At 46.6% G+C, this 15,158-nt stretch overlaps 1 protein-coding gene across 2 annotated transcripts in view; it reads left to right on the top strand.

Annotated features, from left to right (window-relative positions):
- Nucleotides 1-7,587: 7,587 nt before the first annotated feature.
- The window catches only part of FETUB (fetuin B), a 10,483-nt gene continuing 2,912 nt past the window's right edge, over nucleotides 7,588-15,158 (top strand). Inside the window, exons 1-5 of one of the 2 annotated variants that reach the window (XM_083739933.1) lie at nucleotides 7,588-7,911; nucleotides 9,227-9,337; nucleotides 11,314-11,401; nucleotides 12,012-12,178; nucleotides 13,319-13,432. In XM_083739933.1, the coding sequence (XP_083596059.1) occupies nucleotides 7,675-7,911; nucleotides 9,227-9,337; nucleotides 11,314-11,401; nucleotides 12,012-12,178; nucleotides 13,319-13,432 (717 nt within the window). In that variant the 5' untranslated portion in view covers nucleotides 7,588-7,674. Of the gene's footprint in view, nucleotides 7,912-9,226; nucleotides 9,338-11,313; nucleotides 11,402-12,011; nucleotides 12,179-13,318; nucleotides 13,577-15,158 lie in introns of those variants that run through there. The other variant, XM_083739932.1, reaches the window with a different exon arrangement.

The raw sequence follows: 15,158 nt of genomic DNA, 5'->3' as shown, positions 1-15,158 counted from the left end.
TGCTCCTCGCCTTTTTTTCCGCCTCTAAACTCCCATCAGTCCTCAGGCAGTGTGGCATTTCCCAAGGATGATGGGAGATTCAGTTAGGCAACATCTGATGGGCCAGATGTTTCCCTCTCCTAATATAAAGGATTGAACATACTGTCACATGTACCCCAATCTCCAAGTGAAAGGAAACTCCAGGGTTCAGTTTCCTTGGAATGAAGGTCAACAGAGACTGTAGTGTCTTTAGGGTATGTGGTTTTATTTACACCTACAGTGGTACCTCTAGTTGCAGACACGATCCGTTCTGAAAAGTCTGCAACTAGAACGGCGTTTCTGCACAAGCGCAGAGCACAATAGAGCACTTCTGTGCATGTGTGAAGTGTGCAGAATGCTTCTGCACATGCGCAAAGCGTGCAGGATGTTTCTGCGCACGCACAGAGAAACCCGGAAGTGTATACCCTGGCTTGCCGTGTTCGCAAGCCAAGAAGACGCAACATGAACCTAGCGCAACAAGAGGTATGACTGTAAATACAATCCGTTGTTTTTTCCCCAAATAATATTTATTTATACAACAAGAAAAAAACACAAAAAACACAATACCAAATTACACACAAATTACAAAAATAACCATAGACACATAATTTTCTTGGCAAACAATAAAACATGTATTGGTCTTAACACTAAAGACCCAACTTCCCGTCTATTCCATATTTCAAATTCATATTAAAGGTAAAGGTAAAGGTACCCCTGCCCGTACAGGCCAGTCTTGACAGACTCTGGGGTTGTGCGCCCATCTCACTTAAGAGGCCAGGGGCCAGCGCTGTCCGAAGACACTTCCGGGTCACGTGGCCAGCGTGACATCGCTGCTCTGGCGAGCCAGAGCCGCACACGGAAACGCTGTTTACCTTCCCGCTGGTAAGCGGTCCCTATTTATCTACTTGCACCCGGAGGTGCTTTCGAACTGCTAGGTTGGCAGGCGCTGGGACCGAGCAGCGGGAGCGCACCCCGCCGCAGGGATTCGAACCGCCGACCTTTCGATCGGCAAGTCCTAGGCGCTGAGGCTTTAACCCACAGCGCCACCTGCGTCCCATATTCATATTACTTATTGCCAATACACATTTTTTTCATAATTAAACTTATTCTCAATAAATATAATTTCTTCTATCTACCTAGCAAGTATTACTGAAGTTCCTCGAATGCTGCAACAGAATTTAAACTACTATATTTATTTTTCAGATATTCTTTGAAAACCTCCCATTTAGAAACAAATTCCTGTTTTGATTTATTCTTTATTTTTTCTGATAAACCATCTAATTCGGCATATTCTGTCAGCTTTTGGATCCAATCTTGTATAGAGGGGATTTCATTACTCTTCCCTCCAAATACAATCTGAGCATAGGATGGTGAGGCTCACAGCATTAACACTCCAACAGGTCTTGCTTCCCTGTTGGATTTCTAGGAAGGCCCCAAGACACAGCTCTGAGTCCAGCAGCGAGCAAGATAAGATATGCTTCCAGCATCCGCCCCAAACTCACACACAGCCCCGCTTTGCCCATTCTTACCGCAGCTAGACTGGTGACTGGAAATAGCCGCCAGAACCATATAACACTGGTTCTAAAGGATCTTCACCGTTTCCAAGCACAATAATTCAAAGTGTTGGTGCTGACCTTTAAAGCCCCTAACGGTCTCGGCCCACTATACCTGAATGAGCATCTCCACCACCATCACTCAGCCTGGACACTGAGGTCCACTTCCGAGGGTCTTCTGGCGGTTCCCTCACAGCGAAAAGTGAAGTTATAGGAAACCAGCAAGAGGGCCTTCTCGGTAGTGGCACCCACCCTGTGGAATGCTTTCCCATCAGATCTCAAGGAGATAAAGAACTACAAAACTTTTAGAAGACACCTGAAGGCAGCCCTGAATTGGAAAGATTTTAATGTTTGATGGTTTATTATGTTTTTATATGTGCTGGAAGCTACCAACCAGATGGGCGGGGTGTAAATAATAAAATGATGATGATGATGATGATGATGATATGGCATCCAGCCAGGTGAGGTGGGTAAAGGCCTACCTATATGTCTCTATGGCAACAGGGCAGCCTCTTTGGACATGTAAATGGTGGTCCCTAATAAGCGAGCTGAGGCCATTACCTTAACAAAGGAACTGGTTCGGCTGGTTCATTTCCTCTTATACATTCTAATCTCAGCTATTCAGGATCACGGGTTTTGAAGGGACCCACGAGTATCATCCACACTGACCTCCAAACCTTTAACATTATCATGCAGATTGGGGGGGGGGTCATTAGTCATCATTTAGGGCAGTCTTCTCCAATGGGCAATGCCTCTCCAAGATTTCACCTAACCCCGTTGCCAGAAGATGCTATGAACTGAATTTGTTTAGTTAAAAAAGAAACACTTTGCATCCTGCCTATCATTATTTTTGAAAGAAATTACATATTGTATAAATGATATTGATAAAAAGTTGAACACTTAGGAAGAAGCAGCTGCACAAATATAGTATGAGGGGGGACTCCTGGCTTTCCAGAAGTACATGTGAAAAGAATCTCAGGGTCTTGGCGGACCAGAAGCTTAACATGGGTAAACATTGTGATATAGCAGCAAAAAAGGCTAATGCTATACTAGGCTGCAGCAACAGAAGTATAGTGTCCAGATCAAGGGAAGTCGTAGTACCACTCTATTTTGCCTAAACAGACACAATGGAAGGGAAGTGGACCAGAAAGGCAGAGGAAGAAGATCTGTGCTTCAGGGCCAGAACAAGGAGGTGAACCTACATGGTACTGATATGGCCAGGTTGATCTTCTTTTGCTGATGTTCTTGCTTGAATCGCAGTTGGTAGTCCTTGTTCCTTTGGTCAATAGATGGGGCAAGAGTGACCTTTCCCCCTTATTTCTGCAGCACAACAGCACTTGGAACAGAATGTACTTTTTGGGGGAAGGAGGGAAGAGAGCTCCCTGCCGCTGCTGATGTCCACCCAATTTCCAAGGCATGTTCAGCAGCAGTAGGAAAAAAATCCCCCTCCCTCAAGGGGAGGGAATAAGAGCCCCAGTTCTCTGGCTACAGCTCTAGACTGCCATGTTCCAAAGGCTGCAAGTTCATTTGTATAATTGGACAGATAACTGCTCAAGTAACATCAGGGGCAGGTAAACAACTTTTATGTACCTCAGAGTATGTAAAACAAACACACGTAGGATTTGGGTAAATAAACCTTTTTAGAATTGCAATGTAAAAATAAAAATAAAAATAAAGTTTGGATTTGATATCCCGCTTTATCACTACCCGTAGGAGTCTCAAAGCGGCTAACATTCTCCATTCCCTTCCTCCCCCACAACAAACACTCTGCGAGGTGAGTGGGGCTGAGAGACTTCAGAGAAGTGTGACTGGCCCAAGGTCACCCAGCAGCTGCATGTGGAGGAGCGAGGAAGCGAACCCGGTTCACCAGATTACGAGTCCACCGTTCTTAACCACTACACAACACTGGCTCTCCAGTGTGGTCTTTCTCTCTCTTTTTTGGTCTTTCTCTCTTTTTTGGCCACATTTCCAACATTAAAATTGGGAAATGATTTGCTGGTTATTAACATGGCCACATGTTTTCAGCAGAATTCAGCTGGTTTAAAGTGAAGGTAACAGCCTTTGATGTAGCTGGGAGTAAGCAAAACAAAAATGCCTAAGATTTGAGTAGAGCATGAGCCTCTTAACCTCAGGGTCATGGGTTTGTGAGCCCCACGTTGGGCAAAAGATACTTGCATTGCAGTGGATTGGACTGTTACCCTACAAAAGGGGGTCTGGAAGTACGCTGGTCCTCTTTAGCCAAATAAAGGCAGCAGCATCGTGGAAAGAGTTTGTATTTATTGCGGGCCACAGCGAGAATAAGTGATCCAGAGGAATTCTCCAAATTCTGGACCCCGAATACAAAATTGAAGACACTTTTATAACAATTGCATGCGGGAACACCTCATGCATGATCCTTTTCAGCAATATGATTGGATAACAGAACGCATGGACAGCTTGTGGACACTTAAAACAAATTTCACCGGTCAGAACAGCCTGCTCCTAATTGCTATGGCAATGTGTATCTTTAAGCAACGGTCACACAAAATGTGCCTTTTTCTGCTATCTGCTACATGAAGACTTGCATGGGTCAGGAGAATTTATGGTTCTCCTGGCATCGATGCCAGCCCCCAGTCTTCTGCAGAAGGCCAGCGAGCTCTTGACATGTTTTACTGACCTGATAAGGTGAAGTGAGAGGCCCATGGTGGGTGCAGTCTCAGCAAAAGACAGAGAGCATTGGTGTGCTTGGTTCTGACATACTTCCTGGGCCACGACATCTACCTGGGTCCCATGACATCTACCTGGGTCCCATCTAACTGGGTCCCAGATCATGACACCCACATATCAGAGATGACTCCCGTGGTCCCTTCTAACTACACAGTTCTGTGGTTCTAGATAGTCTGGCGGTGATAAGTTAACATGACTTTTAGGGGTGGCAAACGGTGTTTTCCTCCCATTCCCGCCACAATCTCCCACTGAGATTCTTCTTCTTCTTCTTCTTCTCCTTCTTCTTCTTCTTCATACCCCGCCCATCTGACTGGATTTCTCAGCCACTGTGGGAGGCTCCCAAAAGAATATTAAAAACATGATAAAACAATCAAACATTAAAAATTAAAAAGGGCTGCCTTCAGATGTCTTCTAAAAGTCAGATAGTTGTTTATTTACTTGACATCTGATAGGAGGGAGGGCGCCACTACTGAAAAGGCCCTCTGCCTGGTTCCCTGTTACCTCACTTCTCGCACTGAGGAAAACTTCAGAAGGCCCTCGGCACTGGACGTCATAGAATCATAGAATCATAGAGTTGGAAGAGACCACAAGGGCCATCCAGTCCAACCCCCTGCCAAGCAGGAAACACCATCAGAGCACTCCTGACATATGGTTGTCAAGCCTCTGCTTAAAGACCTCCAAAGAAGGAGACTCCACCACACTCCTTGGCAGCAAATTCCACTCTCGAACAGCTCTTACTGTCAGGAAGTTCTTCCTAATGTTTAGGTGGAATCTTCTTTCTTGTAGTTTGGAACCATTGCTCCGTGTCCGCTTCTCTGGAGCAGCAGAAAACAACCTTTCTCCCTCCTCTATGTGACATCCTTTTATATATTTGAGCATGACTATCATATCACCCCTTAACCTCCTCTTCTCCAGGCTAAACATGCCCAGCTCCCTTAGCCGTTCCTCATAAGGCATCGTTTCCAGGCCTTTGACCATTTTGGTTGCCCTCCTCTGGACACGTTCCAGTTTGTCAGTGTCCTTCTTGAACTGTGGTGCCCAGAACTGGACACAGTACTCCAGGTGAGGTCTGACCAGAGCAGAATACAGTGGCACTATTACTTCCCTTGATCTAGATGCTATACTCCTATTGATGCAGCCCAGAATTGCATTGGCTTTTTTAGCTGCCGCGTCACACTGTTGGCTCATGTCAAGTTTGTGGTCAACCAAGACTCCTAGATCCTTTTCACATGTACTGCTCTCAAGCCAGGTGTCACCCATCTCTCATTTTTTTTTTTGCCCAAGTGCAATGCTTTACATTTCTCCCTGTTAAAATTCATCTTGTTTGTTTTGGCCCAGTTCTCTAATCTGTCAAGGTCGTTTTGAAGTGTGATCCTGTCCTCTGGGGTGTTAGCCACCCCTCCCAGTTTGGTGTCATCTGCAAATTTGATCAGGATGCCCTTGAGTCCATCATCCAAGTCGTTGATAAAGATGTTGAATAAGACCGGGCCCAAGACAGAACCCTGTGGCACCCCACTAGTCACTCTTCTCCAGGATGAAGAGGAACCATTGATGAGCACCCTTTGGGTTCGGTCAGTCAGCCAGTTACAAATCCACTGAGTGGTAGCATAGTCAAGACCGCATTTTACCAGCTTCTTTACAAGAATATCATGGGGCACCTTGTCAAATGCCTTGCTGAAATCAAGGTAGGCTACATCCACTGCGTTCCCTTCATCTACCAGGCTTGTAATTCTGTCAAAAAACGAGATCAGGTTAGTCTGACATGACTTATTTTTCAGAAATCCATGCTGACTATTGGTGATCACAGTATTCCTTTCTAGGTGCTCACAGACTGTTTGCTTAATGATCTGGTCCAGAATCTTCCCTGGTATTGATGTCAGACTGACTGGGCGGTAATTATTTGGGTCCTCTCTTTTCCCCTTTTTGAAAATAGGGACAACATTTGCCCTCCTCCAGTCTGCCGGGACTTCACCTGTTCTCCAGGAATTCTCAAAGATGACTGCCAGTGGCTCTGAGATCACATCTGCCAGTTCTTTTAATACTCTTGGATGCAGTTCATCTGGCCCTGGAGACTTGAATACATCTAGACTAGCCAAGTATTCTTGTACTATCTCCTTAGTTATTCTGAGCTGTGTTTCCTCTGCTGAATCATTTGCTCCAAATTCTTCAGGTCGGGCATTGTTTTCTTTATCGGAGAAGACTGAGGCAAAGAAGGCATTGAGGAGTTCAGCCCTTTCTGTGTCCCCTGTTTGCATTTCACCAGCTTCTCCTCTGAGTGACCCCACTGTTTCTTTGTTCTTCCTTTTGCTACGAACATACCCATAAAAGCCTTTTTTGTTGCTTTTAACCTCTCTAGCAAGCCTGAGTTCATTCTGTGCTTTAGCTTTTCTGACTTTGTGTCTACACGTGCTGGCTATTTGTTTGAATTCCTCTTTGGTGGTTTCCCCCCTTTTCCATTTTTTGTACACATCCTTTTTTAATCTTAACTCAGTTAAAAGTTCTTTAGATAGCCACCCTGGCTTCTTTAGGCACCTTCCATGTTTCCGTCTCATTGGTATTGCCTGAAGTTGTGCTTTTACTATCTCCCTCTTAACAAACTCCCAGCCATCATGAACTCCCTTTCCTTTTAGTATTACTGTCCATGGGATCTCACCCAGCACTTCCCTAAGTTTTATGAAGTCGGCTTTCTTAAAGTCAAGAAATTGAGTCCTAGTATGCTTGGCTGCTCCTTTCCGCTGTATAGTAAACTTCAGAAGAGCATGATCACTCGCGCCTAATGATCCTTCCACTTCTACCCCACTAACCAGGTCATCAACATGGTTAGTTGAACGGGCTGAACGATGGGGGTGGAGACACTCCTTCAGGTATACTTGGCCAAGGCTGTTTAGGGCTTTAAAGGTCAGCACCAACACTTGTAAAGTGTGCATTGGTTAGGTAATAAGTTCGCTTCCAGGCCGCGCTCCTAAACACACTTGCCTCTGGTGTGTAACAGAACATCCTCATCAGAAACAGTGTGACTTGCTTCTCGGTAAACCTGCGAAGGATTGCACCATAGATCTTCTTGTATCCGGTCCCTGCCCAGAATTTATATAACAAGTGGTTAGTTTGGCACCATTATTGCTAGATGTTTTCTGCGGACTTCAATCTGAAGCCAAGGACACAGGTCCAGAGCTGGTTAGAAAATCACATTTTCAGCCTGTGAACACAACCTTTTAATCATTGACTCACTGTTTGCAGTTTGCATGTCCAGGTTCAAAGGTGTTGGCCACGGTGAGGAAGAAGAGCAAATATTAGTGACTTACCTCAAAAGTATATAAAGAAACCTGAATGTACTGCAAAGCCTGCTCTTCCAGAGGGGCTGCAGAATCTCCCTCCCTGGTACCCAGGCCTTTTCAAAATGGCCCTTTTAATTTCCTTCCTGGTCGGGATACAGGTATTGTGTTCCTTAGCTGGTCTTCCACCTCGTCCAGGACAGCTACCAAGACCACCACTGACAGGACTGCTCTCCCCAGGGTGCAATAATTCTGTAGTCAAAGCAGCTGCAGCTCAGGCCCTAGACTGGATCAATTCCCATGAAAAAACGGGGTACGTGCTTGGTCTTCAGCGAATCTTTGATGCCCGGCAACTTCCGCAGGTAAGCAGCTACCCTGACTTTGCTCGCTACACTGCAGTCGGGGACAACCACCTTCCAAAACATCAGATAAAAGAGGGAGAGATAAGGGGGAGCCATTGTCCTATCTATTGAGTGGTCACTCCAAACCAGGAGTAGCTAACATGTTGCCCTCCTGATGTTGGAATTGTAGAATTGCAGAGCTGGAAGTGATCCCAATGGTCATCTAGTCCAAGCCCCTAGAATACAGGAATCTCAGCTAGACAGATGGCCAACCAACCTCTGCTTCAAAACTTCTGCTCCAGCCCATCCCAGATCTGCCTGCATCTTCCAGCTCTGGCCTCCCCGTGGCTTCAGTTGTACAGAATGAAAGCTGCAGCCTGTATAATATTTACTGAATTCTAGCTGAGAATTGCTCCATTTTAAAAGAGGAGAAACTGAGGCAGAGGAATAAGCAAGTGTTGGGGCGGATGGAATAGTCCTGGGTGCTATTATCATATCTTCTTCTTTGGCGATCGCTTGTAACCAAGTAAGATTGTCTTCCATAAACACAGTTTTAACAGTGGGTCTGTAAGTGACTGTGGAGGCCACTTCTGGATCCACACATCCTTCCACAGTGGGGACATTGGTTTCCGGATGGGAGTTGATCGTGGTGAAGGTTTCTCTTAGCACCTTTCTCCCTTTCGTCCTGAGTTTGAGCGTCTTCAAAGCTGTTCTCCAATTGTAGCACTCACAGGCCAGTGTTTCCCAGTTGTTGGTATTTATACTACATTTTTAAAAAGTTTGCCTTGAGAGAGTCTTTAAACCTTCTTTGTTGACCACCAGCACAGAGATTAGCATATGCTCTCAGAAAAGAGGACCTGGCTGCATGCATTTTTAGAACACCAAAACATAACTCTAAGACAAAAAAAATTCCTTCCAGTAGCACCTTAAAGACCAACTAAGTCAGTTCTTGGTATGAGCTTTCGTGTGCATGCACACTTCTTCAGATACACATGAGCCATTATTTATTGGGGGGGGGGACTTTCTAGTTTAGTTGTGAGACCCTTTTCTTTAAAGGTTTCAAATAAGTGGTTGCAAAAGAAGCAGCTGTTTGAATAAATGGTTGCAAAAGGAGGCATTTTGGATCTTTGTATCCTTGAAATCCCAGGAGATCGAAAGTCTAAGGCTGTAGTCAAAACTTACATGGAATAACTTTGTTGACATCAATGTTAAATTTACTTAGTTCTACAGAAATTGTTTTGTGTGAAAGGCAGCCAGCCAGGCTTGCCTTTTCAAATTCTGCTCTGTCTTGTGCTGCAAAGGGTTTCGTCTTCTTATCGTCTTTCGTCTTCTATAGGAGCCTGAAGTCTCTAAGTATTTTCTCACCTTGGATGTGCTGGAAACCGTGTGCCACGTTCTCAGCAGAAAACAGGCAAAGGATTGCAGTTTCAGAAGCGCCCATGAGACAGTAAGTATTTGATCTGCCAAGTTCAGAAAAGGACTGAACACGCTAAGTTTTGTTTTTAAGCTAGGAATGCCTCCAGACGGCCACTATTTGGTGGGAGGAATTCAAGTGCATACTAGGAAACTTTAAAAGGTAAAGGTAAAGGGATCCCTGACCATTAGGTCCAGTTGCAGATTACTCTGGAATTGTGTGCTCCTCTCGCTTTACTGGCCGAAGGAGCCGGCATACAACTTCTGAGTCATGTGGCCAGCATAACTAAGCCGCTTCTGGTGAACCAGAACAGCACACGGAAACGCCGTTTACCTTCCTGCCAGAGTGGTACCTATTTATCTACTTGCACTTTGACGTGCTTTTGAACTGCTAGGTTGGCAGGAGCAGGGACCGAGCAACGGGAGCTCACTCTGTTGTGGGGATTCGAACCACCGAGCTTCTGATCGGCAAGCCCTAGGCTCTGTGGTTTAACCCACAGCACCACCCACTGTGCAATTAAAGTGGATGAAATTTCGCTGTCACCCTAGAGCAGCGGTTTTCAACCAGTATGCCGTGGCACCCTAGGGGCCTCTGTCCTTCTTTCCTTCCCTCCCTCCTCTGATGAATTCTTGTGTCTCTGCCTCCCAAAGGCTTGCACAGCTGTTTGTTGCTGCAGCCCTGGCTACAAGCTCCACAAGAGAACGGTGCCTCTGGGGCTGGCCAGGAGGTTCTGGTTTCCAGGAGTTGATGTGGCCTCGGAGTAAGGTTCTGGCCTCACAATCACCTTTGGCCAGTCTCTGTCAGGTGGTTAAGGCTGGGGGCATCCTCTTTCCAGGCCTCTGTGGGGTGGCGTGAGGAGGCACCTCTCTTTGGGGCAGTGGCGGCGGCTGCTCAGAGGACTCCAAAGGGGAAAAGAGAAGAGAGGAGGCTGCAGGAACCCTCCACAAGCGAGCGAGTTCAAAAAAGGGGTGAGGGGCTGCCAGCTCTGCAGGCAAGGAGTGAAATAACTGGGGTCCTGAGCCGCACAGGGTGCCGCAGAAAGAATGTAGTTGGTCAAGGGAGCCATGGGCTCAAAAAAAGGTTGAAAACCTATGCCCTAGCAACAAGTCTGGTTTTAAAAAGAAAATGACTTTGTACAATTATCTGGAAGAGCTTTGCGAAGTCGGGCTCTGGTGATATCTCCAGGTGCGACCCGAATATAGTGTATTTCAGATTTGAATTGCTTCACGAGAAAGGTTAAGGGGTTCACATCACCCACCTTCTGCACATGTCTGCACGGTTCCCTTTCTCTCCCCCAAAGCCTTCACCAAGTACACAGAAAATTCTAGTGAGGGAAGCAGATGTCAGTGGCAGTATAGAGTGTGGTGAGATGATATGGGACTGTGGGAAGGGGGCAGGATCCTGCTTTTTTGGATTAGCCCCATTGGGGAGGGAGGTATAATATATCATTCTGCCCAGAGAGTACTGCCAGGCGAGGGCTTAATTTGCAAACAGGCCACTGAAATATCATATATTGGTCATTGGCCACAGAAGTGTTGTTGTTTTAATTTACTGGTGACTTCTGGGAAAGGGCAAATCCAGACTAAATTGGGGAGGGAATACAGACTGTCATTTTGAGGCCAGTGAAACTGAGTGGAAACTGCAAAACACAAACAAAAAAACAAAAACTTGCATGCATGGAGAGCTAGAGAGAAGTAATAACAAATAATATCAGTCCAAATAAACAAAAACAAAAAAATTAAAAATGTCCAGTAGCACCTTTGAGACCAACTAAGTTTGTTCTAGGTATAAGCTTTCATGTGCATGCACACTTCTTCAGATACTCAGATTAAAAATAAGTATATTATAATATTATATTATAAAAATAATATCAGATTTTGCAAGGGGGGAGTGATTCTGCATTGCAAGTTGGGGGCTAAGCTGGCTCCTTGGTCTGCAAAAGGTGAAGGTTTCTGGTTTGGCAAAACAAATCAGTTCTACAAACATCGCTTACCTTTCTGTTGCTCCAGGTCTATGGGCAGTGCAAAGTAACAGTTTACGCTGATAACCACGGGAACGTTTCTCAGCTGTCTTCCTACGACTGCGTTTTACGCCCACGTATGTATTTCTATACATTTGCTTGAATTAACGTTTGTAAGGAAATTCATAAGGTAAAGGTAAAGGGACCCCTGACCATTTGGTCCTGTCTTGACCGACTCCGGGGTTGCAGCGCTCATCTCGCTTTATTGGCTGAGGGAGCCGACGCACAGCTTCCGGGTCATGTGGCCAGCATGACTAAGCCGCTTCTGGGGAACCAGAGCAGCGCATGGAAACGCCGTCTACCTTCCCGCCAGAGTGGTACCTATTTATCTACTTGCACTTTTATGTGCTTTTGAACTGCTAGGTTGGCAGAAGCAGGGACCGAGCAACGGGAGCTCACCCCGTCGCGGGGATTCAAACCGCCAACCTTCTGATTGGCAAATCCTAGGTTCTGTGGTTTAACCCACAGCGCCACCCGCGTCCCCATTGTAACACATAGGAAGTAACAAACCAGAAAGGATGCTCGATAAAACTGAAGGTCCACGAGCAAACCAAAGACGTGACTTTATTTAACAAGATTAAGAAGCAAAGGCCTTTTGCGACTTCTGCTTGCCCAGTAATTTACTGGCCTGTGTAAAGGAACATTTAGCTGTGCAAGTCCAACTATGCTTGTTTGTTTTCTAAATAGTTTCATCAAGGGCTATCGCAAAAGTTTGTCCTGACTGCCCAGTTCCCGGGGACCCAACTGAAGCCAGGTTCCAGGAGGCGGCGGCAGAGAGCCTTGACAAATTCAACTTAGAAAACAACCATGCTCATTATTTTGCCCTCCTCAACGTCACCAAAGCACGGTCACAGGTAAGTTTGCGACTGGACATCCTTGAAAGCAGGAGCAGGGAACCTGTGGCCTTATGGATCTCGCTGGGAGTTGGAGTCTAACAAACACCTGGAAGACTGCAGCCATTTAGAGGGGAAATTTTCTCCATCACGCACGCCCCCATTTGTCACAGGATAGTTGACTTCGTTACCTAGAGGCCTTCTTGATATCTATAAGCCACAAATAACTGGAAATTCCATGTTTGGGGGTACAATACTTTCTAATACCAGCATGATGGCATGGTTGGGACTTAGGAGACCAGGGTTCAAAGCCCCACTCATCCACGAAGCTCACAGGGTCACCTTCTCTCAGTCTAACCTACCTCACAGGGTTGTCGTAAGGTTAAAATGAAGAGGGGGAGAAGAAGCTTCAGTTCCTTGGAGAAAAAGTTGGATATAAAAGTAGCACTCTCCTGGTGTGCCCCGCGGAGGACCTTAAGGTCCATAAATAACAACACTTTGGAGGTCCCAAACCTCAAGGAGGTCAGATTGGTTTCAACTAGGGCCAGGGCCTTTTCAGCCCTGGCCCCGACTTGGTGGAATGCTCTGTCACAAGAGACTGGAGCCCTGCAGGATTTGACATCTTTCCGCAGGGCCTGCAAGACGAAGCTGTTCCGCCTGGCCTTTGGCTTAGACTCACTCTGACCCCTTATATGGGATTTGGTATATAAATTTTCCCTTGGCTTTTTTGCTGGCCCATGTAGGACCAGCATGGATAGCTGGCTCGGGTGAATATCTGATGTTTCCTCCCTTTATGGCCTTGATTTATGGGCTACTACTAAAATGAGGCTGCATTTTAAGCTGTATTTTAATTAACTGTTTGTTTGTTTGTTTGTTTGTTTGTTTGTTTGTTTGTTGTTGATGATGATGTTTCTATTACATTTTATTGTAATTTTATTGTAATTCATATTTGGTGTTAGCTGCCCTGAGCCCGGCCCTGGCTGGGGAGGGCGGGGTATAAATAAATAAAAATTATTATTATTATTATTAATTGCACCAGTTGCTGGGGAGCGAGGTGGAGGGCCAACAGGAATGTGAGAGGGCTGTTGTCTTCTATCTTGCTTGCACTTCATTCAGACGACACAAACTGCTCTAACCCGTTGCCTCTGCCCTTTTGCACAGTGGGTTATTGGGCCTTCAAACTCAGTAGAATATACGATCCAGGAGACATCTTGCACCAAAGGCAAGGGTGTCCCCGACATCTCCAATTGCGAACTCCTCCCACGTGAAACGGCCGTGAGTATTCCTTCACTTGGTGCTGATTTTTATTTATTTTATTTTTTTGGTACCCCACCCATCTGGCTGGGCCTCCCCAGCCACTCTGGGCGGCTTCCAAAAAAAATATTAAAATACTCTAATACATAAAACAATAAAAGCTTCCCTGAACAGGGCTGCCTTCAGATGTCTTCTAAAAGTCTCGTAGTTGTTCTCTTTGACATCTGGTGGGAGGGCGTTCCACAGGGAGGGCGCCACTACCGAGAAGGCCCTCTGCCTGGTTCCCTGTAACTTGGCTTCTCGCAGTGAGGGAACCGCCAGAAGGCCCTCGGAGCTGGACCTCAGTGTCCGGGTGGAACGATGGGGGTGGAGACGCTCCTTCAGGTATACAGGACCGAGTCCGTTTAGGGCTTTAAAGGTCAGCCAGCACCAATACTTTGAATTGTGCTCGGAAACGTACTGGGAGCCAATGTAGGTCTTTTAAGACCGGTGTTATGTGGTCTTGGCGGCCGCTCCCAGTCACCAGTCTAGCTGCCGCGTTCTGGATTAGTTGTAGTTTCCGGGTCACCTTCAAAGGTAGCCCCACGCAGAGCCCATTGCAGTAGTCCAAGCGGGAGATAACCAGAGCATGTACCACTCTGGCAAGGCAGTCCGCAGGCAGATAGGGTCTCAGCCTGCATACCAGATGGAGCTGGTAAACAGCTGCCCTGGACACAGATTTGACCTGTGCCTCCATGGACAGCTGTGAGTCCAAAATGACTCCCAGGCTGCGCACCTGGTCCTTCAGGGGCACAGATACCCCATTCAGGACCAGGGAATCCTCCACACCTGCCCGCCTCCTGTCCCCCAAGAATAGCACTTGTATTCTGTCTTGTCAGGATTCAAGCTCAATCTGTTAGCCTCCATCCAACCTCCAACCACCTCCAGGCACTCACACAGGACCTTCACCGCCTTCACTGGTTCTGATTTGAAAGAGAGGTAGAGCTGAGTATCATCCGCATACTGATGAACACCCAGCCCAAACCCCCTGATGATCTCTCCCAGCGGCTGCATATAGATGTTGAAAGGGTTAGCTAGGGATGATGGGAGTTGCAGTCCAAATACAGCTGGAGACTCAAGTTTGGCAAACCCAGAAGCAGAACATTTTTGCACCACCACCACCCCCTTCTTCTCCAAAGATATGAGTAGAGAGCATAAGAAGAACTGTCCTTGACAACTCCCCATTCATGCCCTAGATGTTTGCCTAAAGGGACCCCTGACCATTAGGTCCAGTTATGACCAACTCTGGGGTTGCGGCGCTCATCTCACTTTATTGGCCGAGGGAGCCGGCGTACAGCTTCTGGATCATGTGGCCAGCATGACTAAGCCGCTTCTGGCGAACCAGAGCAGTGCATGGAAACACCGTTTACCTTCCCGCCGGAGCGGTATCTATTTATCTACTTGCACTTTGACGTGCTTTCGAACTGCTAGGTTGGCAGGAGCAGGGACCGAGCAACGGGAGCTCACCCCGCCACGGGGATTTGAACCGCCGACCTTCTGATCGGCAAGCCCTAGGCTCAGTGGTTTAGACCATAGCGCCACCCACGTCCCTTTTGGGTGTTTGCCTAAGCCTCCAGGCTTTCTACTGTGGGTATAGGGCGGTATGCACATCATCATCATTATTATTATTACACAGTTGGACTTGTGCATGTGGTTGCCACTATTCCTCCCTGTCTCTCAATCTCTGGTGAATGTGCAACTGAGACAC

This window comes from Podarcis gaigeae (assembly GCF_964106915.1).
Source record: "Podarcis gaigeae genome assembly, chromosome: 5".
Taxonomy (NCBI): Eukaryota; Metazoa; Chordata; class Lepidosauria; order Squamata; family Lacertidae; genus Podarcis; species Podarcis gaigeae.
This window is presented reverse-complemented; position numbering and strand designations above follow the sequence as displayed.